We start from the raw sequence: 23,215 nt of genomic DNA on the forward strand, positions 1-23,215 counted from the left end.
TCAGTCTGGCCGGGTGTGGGAGGGGTCGGAGGGCCCGACCCATCAATCATGTTCCTTCAGGCACCCATCCCCATTCAGTTGTCTTCACAGCAGGAAAATAAGGCAGGTACACACCTCCGATAGAGTCCAGGACTCTGGATCCAGGGTCTGGAGAGAAAAGTTTTGGAGACTGCTTCTTGACAGCCAGTAGGCTTTGACTTTTGTCCACCGAGCCAAGCAAACAGACAGGAACCCAAAGCGGGAGAGGCAAAAATGTAACAGAGCATGCTGTTGTAAAAGACATGCACACACTCCCATACACACATCCTGTGCACAGCAGATCCGGTGGCCAGGGAATCATCTCTCTTTAGTCAATCACGTTACAGACAGCAAAGCCAAGCCCCTCTCTAGAATATAAGAGGGAAGATGCGAGGCATCAAAGTAGACACGCTAGGCTTTCACGTTACCCTTCAGAGAACATTTAGGGCCCAGGCCAAGGAAGCATCTCTAAAATGTGATCACGTTTCCCTAGTGGGACCCGCTGGTCACCGTTGTGTTCCATGAAGCACAAGGAGAATCAGTCCAGGTAGCCCCTTCTCCACGTGGCCATGACCTGAGCCAGCCAGGTGCCAGTCTTTGGAGAGCAGCAATTTTCAGTGAAACTTGGCTTCCTGCGACAGGACTTGGTTTAAAGACACTTTGCTTGGGGGAGGTGTGCAGTAAATGGAAACAGAAACCTCTATCACCTTGTCCCTCAGACTCTTAATAATCACCAGTATCTAAGGAAGCCAGGCTCAGGACCCCTGATAAAAGCAAGGAGGAGATTTTCAATTTGATTTACATCATTTGGTTCACTTTTTTCCCAGGCACGCATCAGCTGCAAATATTAAAGGATACTTATATCATATTGTGGTTAATATATATTTATTTCACTTCCCACAACAGATGCCCAATTAGATAAAGGCTAAGAAAGATATTAGAATCCTGCCTTCTTTTTTCTCTCTGTCTCTCTCTCTGGTTTCTCTCCCTCATACATTTAAAATGCCTTACAGTGATTTTCTTTATGAGACTCATAGGGGAGGGGATATGGACACAGGAGGGGAAACAGAGCTTGGGATCTGTTGACTACATTCTGCTGTGGAAGGGTCCCGAGTCCTTCCCAATGGACCAGTAATTTACCTGCGGCCCAAAGACTTGCCACTGCTACCATGTGACGCCCAATGGAATGTGCTGCCCAGCCCACGTCTACTAACCATCAGCAGGATCTAAAACAACTCCTCCCCACCATCACCCATCCCCTTCTTCCTTCCTGCCCATTCCCTCCCTGTCCTCCTGGCTCCCTGACTTTGCCCCCACCTTTCTTTGCCTCCTGGATCCCTTTCCCTGTCATAACAACAGCCAAGACCAAGGAGACAAGGAAAGCTAAGACCTTTTTTTTTAATGTAAGAGCAACACAATCCACCATAGTCCTGTCAGAAGTCACCGCGGCAGGACTGGGGTGCATGTGTCCAGAGTGATGGGAAATGGTTGGAAAGGCTGCGCTCCAGGTGACCCACCGACTGACCGACCCACCCAGTCGACACACTCTCTCTCTTGTTGTCCCTACAGGAAAGCCCTAAGGGTTAATATAGTAGATGAGGAGGAATACGAAAGGCAAGAGAATTTCTTCATTGTCCTTGGTGAACCGAAATGGATGGAACGTGGAATATCAGGTGTGAGATTCTTTAAAAAAAAAAAAGAAAAGAAAAAATTTTTTTAATCAAACTGAAAAGCAATCGAAAAAGAAAAAAGGAACTATATATATTTTTATCTGTCCCCTTTTTCTTCCCTTCTCCTTTCTCCTTTTGACTAGCAGACTTTAATTCTTTTCCCTCCTGTATTCTCGCTCTCACCCTGTTTCGGTATCATCTCTGCCTTCTTAGCCTCAGCTTCATCCCAGTCCTCCTCTCCCACCTTCTGGGCGGTGCTGCGGCCTCAATACCCCATTACCTTGAGGACTTAAGTCCTGTATTTTGCTCCAATTGTCACTGCCCCTGCACTTTCCCCTTGCCCCACCTCCCGTAAGCCATGTAGGAAAGGCTCCTTGGTGGGTGGGGAGGAGAGGACCAAGAAAGGAATGTGGTGTGGTGCATGCCTGTGCCCCTCCCCTGCCTTCTTCCCCTCCCAGCCCTTCCCTCTGGAGCCTGGGTTGAATTCTGGCGGGAGGGGAGGTCTGGGCTGGGGTGTGAGCCCCTATTGCAGTGATGCCTGAACGTTTCCTGCTGTGTTCCCAACTTCCACTGAGTGCTTGCCAGGCTAGCTCCTTGCAGAGCAGCTCATAGACCTCTCTGTGGAGGTAAGTGTCTCACCTGGGTCTTTCACAGTTGGGTAGACTACGTCCTGGGAAAGTATCCCAATTGGCAGGGGCCCTTGAGAGAGCTGGCTTCTGAGAGAGGCGTGCAATCTAGAATCCTGCGGTATTCGACCACCCCCTTGGCGTTTCGCCCATCCCATGCTCCCCTTGTTTGAGCACCAAGGCCGGTAAGTTGTTCACGCAACGCTGTGAAAATGCAACCTGTGGAGAGGACATTGATAGTGTACAGACGGAAAGAAATCGTTCCAGCTACAGAGAGCTTCCAAATTCGTGGGCTCTGGAAGATGGCTGGCATTGGATAGGGTCAACGTTGTATGTGGGAGTTCTCCAGCAGGGACAGGCCCTCTCAGTGGTCTAGTTGGGGCTCTTTCCTAAAAGACACAGGTGTTGGACACTCTCTGGAACCTGCCTATGTGTGGCATCCCCCGAGAGCATACTGCCCAGATCCCAAGATAGCCCGCAACCCGCACCTGACAAGTGGCCTCGCCATCTCCTTCCCCCCGATGGGTGTCTTGGAAGACCTGCCAGGGGTTCCTCCTAAGAAGCCGATTGCATTGTAGTCAGGACCTGGAAGGACAAACTTCTTCCCCCCAAGCAAGTGTCTGAACGTCACAACTTGGGAATTGCGTGAAGAATAGGTGTCGGACTGGAAAGGAGTACTCTTGGGAAATATCAGCTGGAGGGCATTCCCACCCCCCTTCAAGGGGATACACTGCTGGGGCGTCTCGGGAAACCGAAGCGGTGGACACCACCTTTTTGTCAGCAAGGGATGGTCATGCTGCAAATACTTCCTGTCACGTAACAAGGGGCAGCAGCATCAAGCCTTTTCCTCAAGGGGAGATGTAACAGATGCAGCAGCCACATCCAAAGCCATCTCTGCTCCAGGTTAGTATTCCGTTCTCATTGGCATCTGGGGATTCTCTGCAAAGCTGTTAAGTCCCGGGTCCGCGCTGGCTCGGACACATCTGATGATCTGAAAGCAGAAACCCTCTCCATCTTCCGTTGCTCATCTTTCCCATGAGCACTTAAGAAGATGTACCATCAGTCAACTACCAAAGAGCGTGGGAAGAAAGAGAAAACCCTGCTTCTCAGATTAGATTCCCACCAGTTCCCCTGCTCCTGCCACCAACAATCATCTCAAAAATTGCCTCATTAACTGTGCTGTCTCATCCCTACTTCCCCCGTGCATTTACTCAGCATCTTCGGGATTGGTTGAATACAACAGTGACGCAAGGCTTTGGCAAGCCAGCTTTGTCCATTTCCTCCGGGACACTGTAGGATAGACGTTCGTTCAAACACACCAGCCACACTGCACAAGAACGATGAAGCCGTCTTCTACTATAAAGCTTTGCAGTCTCAGAAACCTTGTATATGAGGGTCACTACGAGTCACCATCAACTTGGTGGCCTTGGGCAGTAGAAGTAAATATTAGGTACAAATACAAGCAGCACAGAGAATCATATAAAGTGTCTGCCATGAGTCGGAATCAACTGGGTGGCTACGGCTTGGTTTTTGCTTGGATCTGGAAAGGATCGAGAAGCCGTCTGTACTTGTATTGCCTCAACACCCCCTCTTCCAACAACAAGACAGAGAATGACCCAAGCAAAGCCTTGAGCCCTTCAAAGTACCCACCAGAAGCAAATACTAGGGCTCCTCCACGCTCGAGGATCCCTTTATTTCTGCATCGGAATTCTTTGTTCAAGGTGTCCTCTACGCCTTGGTAACATCTAGGCCTAGATGGGGAAGCGAGGGAGCAGGCAAGGATTTTAGCAGGCGGTCTGTGTGATAGGGCCTTAGATCTAGCTGCTCAGTGACCAAGATGCCAGGATCGAAGGACCCACTAGGAACGAGTCAGCTCTATGGCCTCCTTTTCTGTCACCTGAGCCCAGGTGGCATAGTGGGTATGCAAAGTCAGCGGTTTGAAACCACCACCCGCTCCATGGGTAAAAGACAAAGCTTTTTCTTCCTGTAAAAAGCACTAGTAGTGTCAGAAACCACAGAGCAGTTCCATCCTGTCGGACAGGGTCACAAGGAGTCAGAATTGACTCGATCACAGTTTGGGGTTTTCCATCATCTATCGAGTCGTTTTTCAATTACTTTAAGTTCTTCTCATATTTTGGCATTAGACTGTAGGTGAAAGTTTATGGAACCCGATTGTCTAGACTGAGAATCTCATGGAAACCCTACCCAATTTCCAGAATTCCCTGATGTTCTCAGAATGAGAGAGGGAACAATGGAAATTGCTTTTCATGGTCATTCGTGGGAAAGTCTCAGACTCTCAGAGCGGGAGTCTCTGTGCCATCAAAACGACATTTGCACTTTTAAAAGAAATAAAGGAACTGAATTTGAAATGGGAGGTTCTAGACTTGGCCAACAAAACCGACTTCAAAGTCGGGGGTTGTAAGTTCCGGACAAGCTGGGAGAAGGGAAAAAAGAATGGAATAGAAAAGATAGCTGCCCTGGAATCTCGATGCAGATTCGGAAAGTAACACTGTGCATCAGGTTAAGGCTCGTGGAGCCTGGACAGAGGTGCTCAATTCCTCAGGTAGGAATGGAAAGGAAGGAAGCCTCTGTGTTGGCTGTTTCCACACACACAGAGTCGCTCTAATAAGCTGCTCAGGTGTTTCCAGTTCCTCCCTGAGCCTCTGCTGGACTATCTGAGCAGGGAGAAGTGACTCCCACCTGTCCCTGGCAGTCAACACAGGGAAAGTTTAGCGCCAGGAATAATGTCCATGGGGTATTGTGTCTCTCAAAGTTGGCCTAGCTGGATCTCCCCAACCCATCCGTCCTGGATTCCTGGAAACAGTGAGCGTGGTGCAGTTGCATCGGACTGAAAGCCCTCTCTCTGCGCTAGGAGTGGACTGGGTATTCTGAGTGTAAATCAGGCAGTATGGACACTGGAGAAGCGCTCCCCGTGTGGCCTACTGGTGTGCTGGGGTCTCAAGTCCTGGGAGGCCATCGGGGCTCTTCCAAGCGCCCCGTGGAAGGAGCAGAATGAATTCTCTCTCTGGCTCACTGTGTAACTGTCTCAACCAAGTGAAACAACCGATCTATGGAGGCATGTTTTGCCCACCTTGGGAATCTGGGTGCAAGAGACCAGAAAGCATTCAACTCCAAGTTCTGATCGACATGTATCTAGCGGCTCTGAATATCGGGTTATGGATATCAGATAGGAGATGCATTCCTAGAGAATCTTAGAAGACACCATCCACACATACCCTGCCCTCCACAACAGGCTCGATCAGCCAGCAGCCGCACCAGTAAGAGGGCAGCGGATTTCCAGACTGTGTGGATAAAAGCCAAAAGAAGGAGGGGCTGCACAAAACGCCATCCAAGTGTTGATGTGACGTACCACGAGAAAGGTGGCCTTTAGATCTTGGTCGTTAAAGTTATTGGAAATGCAAATTCAAGGGTTAGGTGAAAAATTGGAGCTGAGACAACTCGTGCGGAGGACGTCTTTAACTCTGCCTCCTAGTCTGTCGAGGGGTCCGGCCTTTACCATGTTTCCTGCACACCTTTCAGTGTGGCAGCCTCTCTGGTCCAGAATATCTAGATTACGGCTGTTCCTGCCCTTTTGCGATAACAAGACTACCATCCAGAGATGCAGCACCTGTTGGGATGAAAACCATCTCCATTGAAAATCTGTTAAGTGCAGGCACTGTGTTGAACACTGGGGATCCAGAACCATACGCCGTCATGGCCCCAGACCACCTGAATATATCTATCGAAAAGATGCATATTCCAGGAAAACCTTTTATACAACTTACCTTTTCAGTGAGTGATATAGTTTTTAAAGGAACTGGAACAATGGACAACCTTGTAGCTAGGAAGTCGGGGTGGCCGGGGAAACCTTATGGACACTGGGCAGCTGGCACGGTCCGCTATGAGTTTAGAAATAGAAGACATGGAGTTGGCACTCTTCCTCTCTGGCACGCTAACTAGCAAGTGCTCTGACTGCCACTCAAGCCCCATGGTCTCTTATTCACCCCCGAAAGCCAGCTTCTCTTGTTCTGACCTATGCAGTTGTCATGGCAACTGGATTTTCTCTCCTGCACTACGGAATAGATAGGTTAAGCTGGAAGACCGCAAAGCTCTATCCACTTTGTTCCCAATCCTCAGTCCTCCATCCCTAGCCCTCGGGTCTCAGGGAAGATGTCCACAACCGAGTACTTGCAGGGCAGGGCCTAGGGGCACGGCAGCCTTGCTGGCAACTCACGCCTCTTGCTGCGGACTGTGCATGCTCTGAATGGTGCTGCCTTTTGCATGCAGCTGCATTGCTCTCGACAACTAGGCTCACCGCTTCCTTAAGCTGCCAGCGAGCACGAGGCCTCGGGACACTTCTAAGATGGGCTCTTAATGTTCTCTCCTTTTCTTCCTTCCCCTTGTCTGGTATCCACTTGCAACAGCGCTCCTGTTATCTCCAGGTAAGAGGCATCCAGCTCCCTCTTTAACACTTCCTGCCAGCACCTTTGTGCTGGCTTAAAAACCGATCCAGGTCTTTTGATTGGTTTAATGGGAACTGTGGCTTGAGCGAACCTGACAAAGTCACTTAAAGTCTGGGTTTTGTTTCCCATTTTTAAGTAATCATGAGGAAGTAGACTATTCCTTGAACATGATTTCTTTCAACAGATATGGTAAAGTTATAGCAATTCCTTTCTGGGACAACTAACAAAAATTAAGCCTATCAAACAGATGGTAGATCAAGCTTCTCCTGCATCTGGATTTATTCCCCCGCTCATGTTGTGGAGAACGAAAGGATGAGAGTCAGGGCCGGAATGGACTAATAGAATTGTACTGGGACCTGGAAGAAAGTACTTTGATCTCCAGGCATCACAGAGCTCCTGCGAGAACTTGAAAAGCAATCTTCAAAGAATCTGGAATTTTACTGATTCTAGAGAACTTCTATCTTATCACAGCTAAGAACAAAATCACTAGAATATTGCTTCATTCATCACTGGTCCTAGAAACCATATGTTTTATGAAAAATAAGTCATAGGATGTTATGGTGGGTGGGACAATGTTCTTGCTGGTAATAGACATTTTAGGGAATTCATTTTGAACATATCTTCATGGAGAATCTATGTTCTGTGTAGGACATATACCTGCTTTGGGAGTACAGTTCCCTGTGTGTAATGTAATCATAAACAACAGCCAACTTTGTGAGCAGTTAAGAAATCATGTCCAACGTATTCAGCAAAACTGTAATGGAATGGGCTATCCAAGACCCAATTCATTCAGAATTATCACTGGCCTGTCTTAAAAGCCATCCAAGAGGCCAAGCATCTTACAGAGTTTAGTGTTATTCAAAGTCACGGACAGGCAACTTCTTGGATTTAGGGAGGGGCAGTGCGCCTGCACAGAGTGAGTGTGTTCCTCCTTGGAGTCTCACACACACACATGCACACACATGCACACTCACACTCACCACACACACGCACACACACACACACACACTCACCACACACTCACATACACACACACACAGTCACACGCGGGCTCCCTCCTCTAACACACATGCACGCACACACACACACACACACTCACAGTCACACACAGGCTCCCTCCTCCTACACACACAGTCAAACGCAGACTCCCTCCTCCAACACACACACACACACACACACACACACAGTCACACGCAGACTCCCTCCTCCAACACACACACACACACACACACACACACACACACACACACGCCTTATATGTTCTTTTTTGAAAAAACAAAACCCCAGAGTCTTGATTTTCTAGCATTGGGTCTTCCCTGTCTACATCAGCCATCCTCTTACTTGGAAAGTATTTAGGCTTCTTTGTTCCAACTCTTGTCATCTTGCGCCAACCACGCACACATACACAGCTCTTCAGTTTGAGGACGGGCCCGTATCGGAGGGGCGGGGGTGTGTGTGTGCAGCACAGGCCTCTCCCTGCTGCTCTGTGCCCGCGAGGACACGGGGAGGAGAGATGGCGGTCTTGTGAGCCAAGCCGGGCAGGGTTTTAATGAAGACTTCCATTTCAAGCGATTCTTATTTAAAGAGTTACCATATCAGAAACCCCCAGGGGCAGTTCTCTCTGCCCTGTAGGGTCACTGCGAGTTGGAAACGATTCGACGGCAGTGAGTTGCTGTTCCTTCTACTTTTAATGCTTTCACAAATACCACGTTAAACTAACATGAGAAAAGAGGATCTATTGTCCTAGATATATTGTACAGACATTTTGATCTGTAAGCCTTTCATGTGGGGTTCCTTGATTAGGAACCCTCTTAAGCCCATGGAACATCTTAGAGTCTTGTTCCGATGTTTCTGAGTGGAGAAGCAAACATGATGAACATTTTAGTGAGGAGTGGCGAGTAATGAGTTCATTATGAACCACACTGTCACGTACAGAGGCTTGAGGATAAAGACACCGGCAGCATCCTTGGACTGCTGTCTGAGAATGTCTATGGAGCTATCATAACCTAGTTTGGTCTTCCTGGCGAGTTCTTAATTCTTTCAATATTTGTTCACCTTCTCATACTATTAATTAGTTGCTATTCTAATTTTCTCTTCCCCTCTTATTCCTATATCTGAGGATTTGCTCAATGCAGCTACACATTGATCTGAATATCAAGAACACATATGATCATCTATCATTTATTCTCTTGAAATTTTGAGGAGTCAGATAAACTAGTGGCCAGTGTCACCCTAATCTTTTAGATCTGACATGTATTATTCTTTCAACAAACTACCTTAATGTGAATTTGCAAGAATGTTTACCACAAAAATAGACACGAGGCAGAAATTGTTGCTCAACCAAGAAACTGATTCAGAGTTGCTTTACAGGCAAATGAAGCAATCATGAGGGCGGAGGGGGGGGGGGTATCTCTGTGAGGCTGTGGGAGACCTAGAAGTAATAGGATTGGTTATTTGTGAAAGAGATTTTTGCAGAAAATTAGATGGAAAAATGTCAGCACCCAGGCGGACATGCCAATAAGTGGACCAGTAGCCTGCCAGAGGGATATAGCTAGCCCCGGAGTCAGACGGGTACATGTCCATGTCACTGGGGAGCTCATGGAAGTGCGATAAGGTTCTTGAGGCACATGCAAAATGTGACAGGGAGGAACTGGAGTGCGAAGGTTGGAATAATACTGTCACCGTGAGGAGAGACCTGGCAAGATGATGCCAAACCTGCAGCGGGGGGACAGGAGGCACGTGCCTGTGCTTTTGTGGGTCCTGTGCGTTTTTCCCAAATGGCTTCTCTCGGAATGACGTAGTGCTGACTTCTAAGATACCTGGTGTTACAGCCAAGCCCGATCTGCCCTCGGACTTCTCTTCAGAATTAACCAATGCCACACTGAGATTCCATGGATCGACTGGAGTTTTCTGACATGGAAACCCAACGAATGACACAGCTCCTTGAGAAATAGCGAGTTGTTCCTGAAAGCGGTCGCCACTACTCAAGGGAAGATAGCACCGTGGACAGCTCCCAAGAAGCTTGGACTTGCCTTCCGTGGGTGCCAGAAACATGGAGTGAAACAGCCAGCCTGGGATCCTCCTGCACACACACGTTGACCACCTCCATTCAGCCTGAGATCCGTGCATGAAGGTTTTCGCTGGGCAGCTTTGCCTTACCGTCGTTTCAGTAAATTTCTTTCCTCGCCAGCTCAGGTGCCCTCCTGTCACCGCTTCCTCTGCATCACCAATTCCCAAACTAGAGAAAACTGAAGACGTTCTTGGTCTCTGTCTGACCCGTTATGTCCTTGAGATTATTCAAAGATTAGAAGAATCCTCGGGGAGATGCGCTGTAATGGAATAAAAGCAATTAAGGAGCTGAATGAAATAATTTCACGTGAGAATGTGGACTTGGATGGAAAGTTGTTTAAAGGAGCGCTGAAAGAAACAGGCGGCCAAGAGCAGTTTTCTAATCAAAGGGGAATAAAAAGATCCAATCTCTTGTTTCGCTCTAATCCTGAAAACACGTCTTCATGGTGGAGTGGCCATAAATTGGAGTCAACAAGTGAAGGAGAACGTTTCTGCAGCTGTTCGCCATGAGATGGCACCAAAGGCAATGGAGTCAAGATACAGGGACACGACAGAGCCTGGAGGCGAGCTTGACGCTGCTTCGTTTTGAGCAACCCTTTGTATTCCAAAGGAAATGTGCCTGTGGTGTGTGTGTGTATGTGTGTGTGTGTGTGTGTGTGTTGTTTTTTAAAAACAAACAAGCAGAAATCATGTGGATCGTTCACTGGACAGTCATTAAGATTTGGGGGCATACTTCCAAGTTTCTCATTGTGAGGGTAACACTCGTTTCTGGAAACGTCCCTTCTTTTGCTGCATAGATGGGATAATGCCAACCCTGTTGGGAAAAGATGTGCATGTGAACTGGTAAATACTCTCTTTGCAGTAAGTGTGATTCTCTACTTCCTCCCAAGACTTATTACATTAAGTAGTGGAATTGGTTGGTCGGCATCCCCAGTGGTTCAGAGTAGTTAGAGGTCAAGAGGTTTTTCTTGTGCCCCAGTGTCTACAATATCACACCAACGGTGAGGACTTCATTTGGCTTCTTCTTCTTCTTTCTTTTTTTTTTTTTGAAGACCGTTGGGTCAGGTTGCCTACCTAAGGAATGCTTATCCCGGGCCCCCAGGGACCCCCCTCCTGGTTTAATGGTCATAGAGTTCTCAGAAGTTCATAGGAAGAGGCACCAAAAGAGACACAGAGCTCTCATTCCCGAGTGTTATTAGCTTTGCCCACCCGTAATCTCTAAGCTTTAGATGGCTTGGAATTGGAGAGTCTGCTTCAGCGAGTCTGCTTTTGTGTTGTTGCAGCGGGGACAGACAGGAAGCTGACTGCGGAGGAAGAGGAGGCCAAGAGGATAGCAGAGATGGGAAAGCCACGATTGGGTGTACACCCAAAACTAGAAGTCATCATTGAAGAGTCCTTTGAGTTCAAGGTCAGGCCATCAATGAGGTCTAATAGAAGAATGGCGCAATGGGAGGGAGGCAGAAGATGGGGGGCATTGTTCTACTTTCCCACTGACTGTATGAAGTGGGAACGGAACAAACCACTTACCCCACCCTGAGCCTCAGTTTCTCATTTGTACCATGGAGTGAGTAGTACTGGCCATGTGTACCTCAGGAATGCTGGAGGCTATGGAAACAAGCCGTGTCATCATTAAGAACTGTATCATTATTACTGTATGTTTCCAAAAGAACGGCACTAAAACCCACTACTACCGGCAAGACTTCTCTAGTGTGTTACTCCCATAAGCTAATGTCCAAAATTAAAACCATAGGAAAGGGGGAAGAATAATGGACTATCGGTTATTACCCAAGACCATTCCATGCAGAACTTTTGGGACTCCCGTGAAGCATGCTGGGACATTGGGCCTCCGTTAGTCTTACAAAGCACAAAAACTCCCTAATAGTTCTGAGCATTCTAACCTCATAGTTCCAAGTTTTTCTCTCTCCGGCAGAATACGGTGGACAAACTGATCAAGAAGACAAATCTGGCGTTGGTTGTGGGAACCCATTCGTGGAGGGATCAGTTCTTGGAGGCCATCACTGTCAGTGCCGGTAAGAATGGTCTCGAGACGGGTCCCGACCCTGCTGGGGTTAAAGCAGGTCGCCCCCGAGGAGGAAGAGCACAGCCCACGTGCCGGGGGAGGGTCCACCTTCTCAGCTCCAGTCCTCGACGCTTGCCTTTTCCCAGGGTCATCCTAGAAAGGGTCATTGGGTGACTAAACCAGTGTCCAGTTTTAGAGCTGATGCCTACCTCTGATTTCAGATTTCGGTTCTTCTGTGTGAACTTGCATATTCATGCAGCATCTTTGAAACTCAAGTTCATCATCAAAAAAGGGACTATGATTACCTTTCTGAAAATAGACTATTATACTGAACTGAATCTGGGAACTGTCTTAGTTTGTTGGTGGTGCTATAATTTTACCACAAGTGGACAGTTTCAAAGAACAGAAATGAATTTTCTCACAGTTCAAGAGCCTAGAAGTCTGAATTCAGGGCTTTCTCTTTGGGGGTTCTTGGAGCGGAGATACTTATCTTCCATAACTCTGGGGCTCTTTGGTCCTCTGATGGTGTCCATGTGACCTCTCTTACTCCCATCATCGCCTGCTTCCCACCGTGTCTTACATGCTCTTTCTAGATCTCAAAAGTCCTTAGTTTGAAGATACACTCTGTTGATGTTGCTGCATTTGCTTAACAAATAGATCCTTATTCCCAAATGGCAGTACAGTCTCCTGTAGAGGGGTTGGTACTCCAGCACATTTTGGGGGCTAGTTTGGGAGACATAATTCAATCCATGAAACTAACAAATCAAACTTAATGGTCATCGAGTCAATTCTGACTTACAGAGACCCTGTAAGACAGGGCAGAACGACCTTGTGGGTTTCCAAGACTCTTCAAGAGAACAGAAAGCTTCATCTTTCTTTCGTGGAGCAGCTAATGGTTTTGAACTGCTGACCTTACACAGCCTACTATGCCACCAACCAAAAACCAGATTCGCTGCCATCACGTTAATGCTGACTCATTCTGGGTTTCCGACACTGTAACTGTTTAGGGCAGTAGGAGGCCCACTCATTCTCCTACAGAGCTGGTGGTTTCGAACTGCCGACCATGGGCATCACAACCTAATGTATAACCACTATACCACCAGGGCTCCTTAATTTACACCCTAAGAGGTATCAAATAAGTACTCAATGAATTCTGGCTTCTGTCATTTCTTTCATTAATCAGTCCCCCTTTTCTGCAAAATGGGGCATAACCCTGATTTCCAGTTACAAAGATCAGGTGATTATAAAGTGCTTGGCACTGACTGCCTGAGAAACCCTTCACCTGGGTGATTCTAAGCTCTCCTTTGGCATGTGATAGGTCCCCACTGTGGTGACTCAGGTATAGCTGGGAGCCCTGGAGGCCTACAGATGTACAAGAATGAGCATGGAGAAATTCTCCCTACTACCAATATTGCCTTCTGCACCACCAACCCCACTCATCCTGACTCAAAGGGCAGAGAGTGCTACTACTGGCCTTGTCCTTTTTCAAATGAGGTTTTGTTGTCATAGCAACCCACAGGGTCATTTCCCTGAGGCTCTGGGCTGGAGCAAAAGTGCAGCCAGAGAGAGAGATTTGCTGCTGCTGCTGCTGCTCCTGCTGATGTCCCACTTTTCACATTACCTGCTTTGGATCCTCCTGGCTTTCCCCTCCAATGACCTGACTTTGTCCCCAAAGACACAGTAGACAGCATGTAGGCCACATAACCTAACCCTTCTACAAGCGAAGGCACAGAGCTGTGCTTCGTCGATGAGAGGGCTCACACCTCCGGGCGCAGACTTTCTTCGTGGCAATGCTGGAATTAGAACTCAAGGGTCCTGACGCCTGCCCTTTGGAAAGCTACCCGCCACCAAGGGTGGCAGAGATTTCCCTTGACACAGCCCCAGCAGGCCTCCGCACCTCCTCTCGCTGGACTGCTGACCAGGCAACTCCTCCCCGAGTTCCTGCCAAGGACTGGCAGGGTCCACTTGTGCTCTGCTCGATGGGTTCTGTGGAGGATGGCCCTGGCGTCCTGATCTGCCTGGATGCTGCGGAATGCCAACCATCCCTCTGGGAATGGATGCTGGCCAGGCCCCGGGGGACACTGCAGCAGTCAGATTGGAGGAGGTGCCCAGGGAAGAGGAGGCATCCAGAGCCGGTTGTGCTTCTCTGCCCGGAGACAAGCAGATAGATCCTGCCCCAGATGCCTTTCTTCACCGCTGTCTGCCGACGCGCTACACTCACCTTTAAACTCTCCACCCCCATTGTCTTTAAAGTGTAATGCAATCATGTGCGTGTAACATGCAATTTCTGTTTTAATGCCTTCTAAGTGGACGGTTCGGCGACATTCATCGTAGTGATGATTTTGTACAGCCATTACCACTGTCGATTTCAAAATGTGTGCGTCACCCCGGAAGGAAAGAGGAAAGCGTATCCTTCGAGCTGTAGCTTCCCATTCCCCCTTCCAAGCCGCTGTGAACCATTAATGAACTCTTGTCTCTATGCATTTGCCTATCCTAGAGTTTCATAAGAAAGGTCTGGTGACTAACGGAAAGTGCTCAGCTGCCAACCAAAAGGTTGGCAGTTCAAACCCACCATCTTTTGTCCTCATGGGGGAAAAAAATGTTATTGTCTGCTTCTGTTAAGATTAAAACTTGGGAAGCCCTATGACCCAGTCCTATTCTGTCCTGCAGGACTGCCGGGAATGGGAATGGGATCGATGGCCATGGGTTGTCATAGGTTAAGATGTTTCATGTAAGTGGAAGGGGACACTATTTGTCCTTTAATAGCTGACTTATTTTACTTATTATAAGATTTCTAAGGCTCTTTCATATTGTGTAGTATGTATCAACAGCCTTTCTCTTGATGGATGATTACTGGTACACACACACACACACACACACACACACACACCAAATTTCATGTATCAGTTATCTGCAGGTCGACATTGGGTGGTTTCTACCTTTTGGCTGTTATAATGCTGCTGCAATGGACATGGATGTCCATGTGTCTGAGTCCCTGCTTTCTTTCCTTCTTCTCAGTGTACACTTAGGAGTGGCATTGCTGGGCCATAGGGTCATTCTCCACCACTCATCTGTTAGTTTGTCATACTGAAGTGCTTGTGTGTTACTAGGATGCTGGAAGCCATGTCACCAGTATTTTGAATTCTAGCAGGGTCATTCCTGGTGCACAGATTTCTACAGAGTTTCCAGAGTAAGGCGGATTGAGAAGGAAGGAGCTGGCAGTCTACTTCTGAAAGAAAAATAAAGGGCAAATGAAAACCTTATGAATAGGGAGCAGAATATTGGTGGATGTAGTTCCAAAAGATGAGCCCCTTAGGTTGAAAGACACTTGAAATAAGACTTATTGAGACACCTCCTCAATTGAGTGATGTGGATGGAAGAAAGCTTTCAGGATCTTCATCTGTTGATGTAACATAACTCAAAATGAGAAGGAACAGCTGCAAACATCCATCAGTAATCAAACTACGGAATGTACACAATTTTGGAAGATTCTAGGAAAATTGAAAGTTCTACAAAATGAAATGGAACACATAAAGATCCATATCCTAGGCATTAATGAACTGAAATGGACTGGAATAGACCGTTTTGAATCAGACAGTCATCTGTCTGGAAATGACAAACTGAAGAGTGATGGCATATCATAATTCACCGAGAAGAACATCTCAGGATCACTGTCAGCGATAGCACATCATCTAAAGGTCTGTAAGGGAAATCACTGTAAAAGACTACTATTCAAATTTACTTACCAGCCACTAATGCCGACCATGAAGACATGCAAGGGTTTTACCAATGTCTGCAGTCTGCAACCAGTCTCACTGCAGTCAAGATGCATTGGTAATTCCTGGTGATTGGAATGTGGACATTGGGAACAAAGAAGAGGGAGCAGTAATTGGAAAATATGGCCTTGGTGATAGAAATGGCATGAGATCACACGAGAGAATTTTGCAAGAACAATGACTCATTCGTGGCAAATAACTTTTTAAAACCATATAAATGGTAAGTTTACTCCTGTAAAGAGCTACAGTCTCAGAAACCCACAGGGGAAGTTCTGTCCTGCCTAATAGGGTTACTGTGAGTCATTTCAATAGCAGTGAAAAAAATAAGTTCATCCCTATTTTTTCTCTGATGATGTTTATAGTTTTAGGTTTTACATTTAGGCCTTTGATCAACCTTGAGTTTGCTTTGGTATATGGTGTGAGATCTGAGTCCTATTTCATTTTCTGAAAATTAATATCCAGTTTTCCAGCATCAGTTGTTCAAAACAGACTATCTCTTCCCCCATTTAATGTGTTTGGGCCTTTGTCCAATGATCAGCCATCCATCGGTGGATGGATTTACTTTTAGGTCCTAAATTCTCTTCCATTTGTCCACATGTCTGTCATCGTACCAGCACCAGGCTGTTTTGACTTCTCCAGATGGAATACACAAAAATCAAATTGACTACGTCTATGGAAAGAGAAAATGGAGAAGCCCCATATATCAGCAGCAAAAGCCAGGCCGGGGACTGACTGTGGGACAGTCCATTAATTACTCATTTGTCAGTTCATGATAATGCTAAAGAAAATTAAAACAAGCTCATGGAGAGAAAAATACATCCTACCGGAACCTCAGGAACAAATTCGATACATGGAACACCAATAGCAGAAGACCTGAGGAGTTGTGGGAAGACATCAAGAATATCATTCATGAAGAAAGCAATGGTTATTAAAAAAGTTGGGAAAGAAAAGATCAACGATTAAAGTGGATGTCAGAAGAGACTCTGAAACTTGCTCTTCATCTTAGAGTCGCCAAGGCAAATGGAAGAACTGATGAAGTCAAGGAACTGGATAGAAAATCCCACGGCAGCTCAAGAAGACAAAGTCAAATATTATAATGAAATGTGCAAAGATCTAGAGCTAGAATACCAAAAAGGAAGAACACGTTCAACACGTCTTACACGGGAGAAGTAAAGAAAAGGCTGCAACACTGAAAGACTGTGTGGGCAAAATACTGAATGATGCAGGAACCATCAAGAGAAGGTAGAAAGAACACACAGAATCACTGTACCAAAAATAATTCATCGACACTCCACCGTTTCTGGAGGTGGCATAGCAGTAAATACCAATGGTGCTAAGGGAAAAAGTTCAAGCTGCATTAACAACAACAACAACAACACACAAGGCTCCAGGAATTGATGGAACACTTATTGAAATGTCTCGACAAGCTGATGAAGCCCTGGAAGCGCTTACTTGTCTGTGCCAGGAAATCTGGAAGACAGCTCCTTGACCAGCTGACTGGAAAAGATCCATATTTGCATCCATTCCAAAGAATGGTGACCCAACAGAATGTTCCAATTATAAAACAATATCATTGATAACGCTTAAAAGTGAAATTTTACTTAAGATCTTCCAACAATGGTTTACAGCAGGATATTGACAAAGAGCTGCAAGAGGTTCAGGCCAGATTGAGAAGAGGACATTGAACAAGGAATATCATTGCTGACGTCTGATGGATCTTGGCTGAAAGCAGAGACTACTAGAAAGATGTCTTCTCGTATTTCGTTGCCTATGCCAAGGCATTTTGACTATGTAGATCATAACAAACGATGGATAATCTTGAGAACAATGAGAATTCCAGAACAGGTCATGGTGCTCATGCAGGACTTGTACATGAATCAAGAGGCAGTTGTGCAAATGAAACAAGGGAATACTGCTTGGCTTAAAATCAGAAAAAAAAAATCAGGAAAAAAAATGTGTGCCCGAGTTTCCCCTCTCACCTTACTTATTCACTGTGTGTGCTGAGCAATCATCAGAGAAGCTGGCTTAGCTGAAGAAGAGTGTGGCATCAGGGCTGGAGGAAGGCTTCTTAACAACCTGCGATGTGCAGATGACACACCTGGCTTGCTAAAAGTGAGGAGCACTTGAAGCACTTGTTGATGAAAATCAAAGATTGCAGACTTCAGCTCACTGTAAAGAAGACTAACACCCTCATAACTGGACTGAAAATGAAGAAAAGGTTGAAATCATCAAGGACTTTGGTCTTGCTTGGATCCACAATCACTGCTCATAGAAACAGCAGCCAGGAGACCAAAGGCATTGGGTAAATCTGCTGCACAAGCCCTCTTTAGAGTATTGAAAAGCGAGAGTGTTACTCTGAGGATTAAGGTGTGCCTGAGCCAAGCCACAGTATTTTCCATCGCCTCTTATGCACGTGAAAGTTGGTCATTGAATAAGGAAGACCAAAGAAGAAACCATGCATTTGAATTGTGGTGCTGGCGAACGTTACGGCAAGTACCATGGATTCCTAAAAGGACAAACTGAGCTGTCTTGGAAGAGGTAAGGCCAGAGTACTCCTTAGAAGCAAAGATGGCGAGGCTTCGTCTTACACATTTTGGACATGTTGTCAAAAGAGATCAGTCCTTAGGGCAGGACATTATGTTTGGTAAAGTAGAAGGGCACTGAAGAAGAGGAAGACTCTCAACGAGTTGGGTTGACACGGTGGCTGCAACAACGGGCTCAAGGAGGGGAACCATTGTGTGGATGGTGCAGGACCAGCCAGCTTTTCATTCCATTGTGCATCAAGGTGTCACGGGTGGGAACCGACCCGTCACACCTAACAACAGGATGTTCATGTGGAAGCTGAACAAGGCATTCGGAAGATGGAAGAAGAGTTATTGCCTATGAGTTACGGTGTTGATGGAAAACATATACACAGTTATCTTGTTGTTGTAGTCTATGGCTATTCCATGTGGTTATTTTCAGAAGCGCAGCTAGAATGTGCCTCAGCAAAGGTTTCAAGAGCTCATTGTCATTGCATACTGTACACATGTCATCAGAAGAGACCAGCACCTAGAGTAGGACATCCTACTTCGTGAAGCAGAGAGCGGCAGAAAAGAGAAAGACGCTCAAGGAGAGAGATTGTCAGTGTGGCCTTGACAATGGGCTCACACAGAGCAACGCAGATGGGGATGGCGCAAGACTGCATTCTGTTGTCCACGGGGTCCCTCTGAAGTCAAAATGGGCTTCATGGCACATAACAGCAAGAGCACGCTAATTCTCCTTTTACCTGCTTGAGGATCCCCTGATTTGCTTTCTACCGTGGCTGCATCATTGAACAGCCCCACCAAAGCTGGGTGAGAGTTCCAATTTTTCTGTATCCTATACAGCACGTGGTATCTTTCAGTGAAGACCCAAAGCGAAGGGGGATGGTGCTAGGAAGTTTGATGTGGTATTTCCTCGTAGCCTGAGGACCAGTGAGCTGGAACTTCTCTCCATGTGCTTTTTGGCCAATTGTATCATCTTTTGGGTGGATAGCTGTTCGAGGGTTTCTCATATTTTAATTGTGTTCATCTTCTTTTGTTGCTGCGTTGTAGGCATTCTTTCTCACTTTGTCCTGCCATCTTTTTCCCCTTGCTTTTTCTATCCTTTATCTCTCACTGTCCTCCTACATTCGGAATTCAAAATGATCAACGAGGCCAACCCAACTTTATTTCCCCTTCCCTAGCTATTTCCTGGTACCCCAACCCTGAGCCTCAGAAGCTCCCCGGAAGAAAGCGGGAGGCCCCTTCCAACGGCTGGTGCCTGTGATGTGGGCTGGACGTGGCTAATCTCTGACTCTACTGCCCTTTCTTTCCTGGGCTTTGTCTTGCCCCCAGCAGGAGATGAGGATGAGGATGAGCCAGGCGAGGAGCGACTGCCGTCCTGCTTTGACTATGTCATGCACTTCCTGACAGTCTTCTGGAAGGTGCTGTTTGCCTGTGTGCCCCCCACCGGGTACTGCCACGGCTGGGCCTGCTTTGTGGTCTCCATCCTCATCATCGGCATGCTCACCGCCATCATCGGGGACCTCGCCTCCCACTTTGGCTGCACCATTGGCCTCAAGGATTCCGTCACGGCTGTTGTTTTCGTGGCGTTTGGCACCTCTGTGCCAGGTGAGAGCGAGGGGTGTTTGGTTTGTAAAGAGGGTATTACTTGGCTCAGCTGACCCCTACACTTTCTCCTGATTGTCCTCCTCATCCTCAGATCTGAGCTTAGCAAAGCCATTGCCTTCAGACTGCCCACTAGTCCAGCAGGGGGATTAATGATCCTCTAACGGAGGATGGCCGAGACTTGTTGATTATTTCCAATGTGCCAGGCACACTAAGCGGTGCGCACGCTTTAGGCTGGGTAAGTCTCGTCAAACATAGGGATGATTATTGTCCCCATTCGACATAGGAGGAAACTGATACAGAGAGGCCCATTTTCATAACCTTTACATGATATGAGTGGACCGTAAATAATGGAACCTAACAAAGATATAAGGGTACTTCCAGACATTCATGGGAAAAGGCCATTATCTTTTCATTTCATTTTTCCAGGAACTTTTTGAAGCCTCCTCTAACATATTACTCCCTCCCCTTTCCCTCTGGCCACTACTCTCCGAGAAGCTGGAGACGTAGACTGCTGACAGATGTCACAATAGACGTGTCTGCAAGGATTCTTGGCTCCTCTGCCTGGAAGGACACTTGTAAGGACGGATTGTCTCCTAGCAGACAAAAGAAGCTTAGCAAGCTCTTGTCCTTCCACACGATGGATGACATACTCCTTTTCCTTACAACCGCCCCTGCCCCCCAGTGACACACGGGAGTAAACAAACACTTGTGCATTCATTCACTAGACAAGTGTTGATTAAGCACCTCTTATGTCTGATTCAAGTACTGTGCTCACTGCTGAGGACATAATGGGAGGCAAACAGACGTGCTCTCCTCTCCACACTGGGTCTGTAATCTAGCGCAGGAGACTGCACTCAACCGTGATGGTTAAAATTATCTTGGGAAACTTTATGAAGAAAAAAGTGCAGGGTCTGACAAAGCACCAATATGTTAGGTTTCTCAGGTGGGAAATGCCTCAGTTCTTGGCTTCGCACGAGGGAGAATTCACCCCGAAGCCTGGTTTGTAATCCACGTGGGTTTTTATAAAGGACGGAAGAAGTGTCAGGTTTTACAGTCACTGAACGCGGGCAACCTCACAGACTGCACACCCACACCTGGCGGCCTGAGGCCAGACAGAGACCGTGGGCCGGCCCAGCAGAAGGCGGAGAAGCAGGCTAAGAGGAAAAAGAGCCCGTGGTCTCCAGGTTCCGGCCTTGAGGGCACTCGTCTGGTACTGGTTGACCCCACCTGGCTTAGTTTGGGTCGACCCCAGTGTACCGCCTCCCTGGCTCGAGGGCCTGAATTTGGAGCATGCCCAGTAGACACCCCTGGCCCCTGCTCTAGCCACCTAGTACACAGACAGCACACAGGGGAGGGGTGGGGGCTATTCCAGTGTCAGGAGTGGTTTCCCGGGGAAGTTATGTGTAAGCAGGGCCCGAAGACAAGCAGGAGTCAGAGGTAAAAGGAGCTGCCTGAGTTCAGGTCTGCTGCTTAGCTCACTCAGGGTCCTGGGGCCTCTGCCCCCTGGATTCCTGCCAGGGAGCTGGCCCGTCCCTTCCCGCCGCTCACCAGCTCCATGTGTCTCTTCCCTCGCAGATACATTTGCCAGCAAAGCAGCTGCCATCCAGGATGTGTACGCAGATGCCTCCATTGGCAACGTCACGGGCAGCAATGCCGTCAACGTCTTCCTGGGCATTGGCCTGGCCTGGTCGGTGGCCGCCATATACTGGGCCCTGCAGGGGCAGGAGTTCCACGTGTCCGCCGGCACGCTGGCCTTCTCCGTGACCCTGTTCACCATCTTTGCATTTGTCTGCATCAGCGTGCTCTTGTACCGGCGGCGGCCCCACCTGGGCGGGGAGCTGGGTGGCCCTCGGGGGTGCAGACTGGCCACAACTTGGCTGTTTGTGATTCTGTGGCTCCTCTATATACTTTTTGCCACACTAGAGGCCTATTGCTACATCAAAGGCTTCTGAGGTGCACCACAGGCCGTGAGCAGGGCGAGCCTGGGCCTTCTCCCAAGAGAAGGGTACCTCCTCACCGGAGACCTCTCCAGGGTGGGCAGCCTGAAGAGGCCGCATCAGGACTTGTGCCCCGGAGCTTCACCTGCCCTCGGCCCTGGCAGCAAACTGAAAGGGCAAAGTCTTAATCAAGCAAACAGAATGGAGAAAACACCCACTTTACAAAGTATTTAATGACATACACACCACCAACAACAACGAGTCCACCTCCACCCTGTCTTCCCCCTCATGGCCCCAGCCCATAGCAAAGTCTCAGACCCTTTCCCCGCCTTCGAGCCCACCTCACGCCGGTTCTTCCATTGCTTCCAGTTTCCTCGGAGCAGAGTCTCCCTTGTCCATCCAGTTCATGACATCGCTCCGCTCTCACTCCGCCGCGAGGTGTGGAAACAAGGCATGGCGTGTGTCCAGCTTGGGGTTCCTTTCGTTTGTAATAATTGTCGTTGCTTTCATTTGCCATCAGGTTTTGCTTGTTGGTTGTTGTTTTCCCTGTTTTGTTTCTGTTATGTCTTTTATTTCTGAAGTTAATCACAAAGGTGGCGTGGAGGACACGACGTCCTGAGCCATCGAGGCAGGAAGTTTCACACACACACCCTCTCGCCATCACGGGCAGTGGCTGTTTCTTGCCTCCAAAGTCCCCAGAACGTGTCCTCTTTCCCCTGGCAACCTCGGAGGCCTGGCGGCTTTGGAGTGGACGGAAACTTGCCCAGAAAGACCGGCTGGCCAGTGGAGCTGTACACGCCTACACGAAGACCAAGTCAACAAACACAAAGGGGTGTCTTCTTCTCTGCCAGAGCCAGGCAACGTCTGTGTGCCCCCTCGTGTCGTGTCTGTCCTTCCAGAAGACCATGGGAGATGTGGGGCAGAAACAGGCATGGGATGCGCTGAGCGGGGGCACTTGGAGAAGCCACTGGGGAGCGATGGTGTCTTAGGTAACTGCAGGTCTCTGTCGGAGACGGAAAGGATGTCCAGTTTGGAAGTGCTTCGAGGAGAACGGGCCTACTTCAGATGTCAGTGCTTCCGAGCCATGTCAGCTCCACTGCCCCTTACTTGCCCCTGTTCCACATCGAGAAGGCTGACTGATGACATTTCTTCACTTAGTGAAACTCCTTAAAAGCTCCTAAGACAGCAGGGCCTCTTTCCCTTTTCTGGGCCCTCAGGTCACACTGGGGAGCATTTTCACAAGGATAAGAAGTCTAATTCTTCCTCTCACCCACATTCCTGCTGGGTTTCTAAACCTGGTCATGCTTGTTTTCCAACCGGTGGGGTAGTTTTTGACCCAGAAAGAGGAGTCTTAGTTGCCATGGGAACATGGATCCTGGGTTCATAGGAAAAGGGTTGCCATGCCCTCAGCCCTTTTAACAACAAATTTTGAGAGGACCTGGCTTACACACACACACACACACACAAATGCAAAATCACCACAGAACTGCCCACTGATCCTTA

General features: G+C 47.9%; 1 protein-coding gene across 6 annotated transcripts in view; it reads left to right on the plus strand.

Annotated features, from left to right (window-relative positions):
• The window catches only part of SLC8A3 (solute carrier family 8 member A3), a 145,404-nt gene extending 123,677 nt beyond the window's left edge, over nucleotides 1–21,727 (plus strand). Inside the window, exons 2-7 of one of the 6 annotated variants that reach the window (XM_075531164.1) lie at nucleotides 1,588–1,691; nucleotides 6,739–6,756; nucleotides 11,130–11,254; nucleotides 11,777–11,876; nucleotides 19,500–19,775; nucleotides 21,351–21,727. In XM_075531164.1, coding sequence (XP_075387279.1) covers nucleotides 1,588–1,691; nucleotides 6,739–6,756; nucleotides 11,130–11,254; nucleotides 11,777–11,876; nucleotides 19,500–19,775; nucleotides 21,351–21,727 — 1,000 coding nt within the window. The remainder of the gene's footprint in view (nucleotides 1–1,587; nucleotides 1,692–6,738; nucleotides 6,757–11,129; nucleotides 11,255–11,776; nucleotides 11,877–19,499; nucleotides 19,776–21,350) is intronic. The other 5 variants (XM_075531166.1, XM_075531163.1, XM_075531165.1 and 2 more) reach the window with 5 other exon arrangements.
• The last annotated feature ends 1,488 nt before the right edge of the window (nucleotides 21,728–23,215 follow it).

Source organism: Tenrec ecaudatus, chromosome 14 (genome assembly GCF_050624435.1).
Source record: "Tenrec ecaudatus isolate mTenEca1 chromosome 14, mTenEca1.hap1, whole genome shotgun sequence".
Classification (NCBI taxonomy): domain Eukaryota; kingdom Metazoa; phylum Chordata; class Mammalia; order Afrosoricida; family Tenrecidae; genus Tenrec; species Tenrec ecaudatus.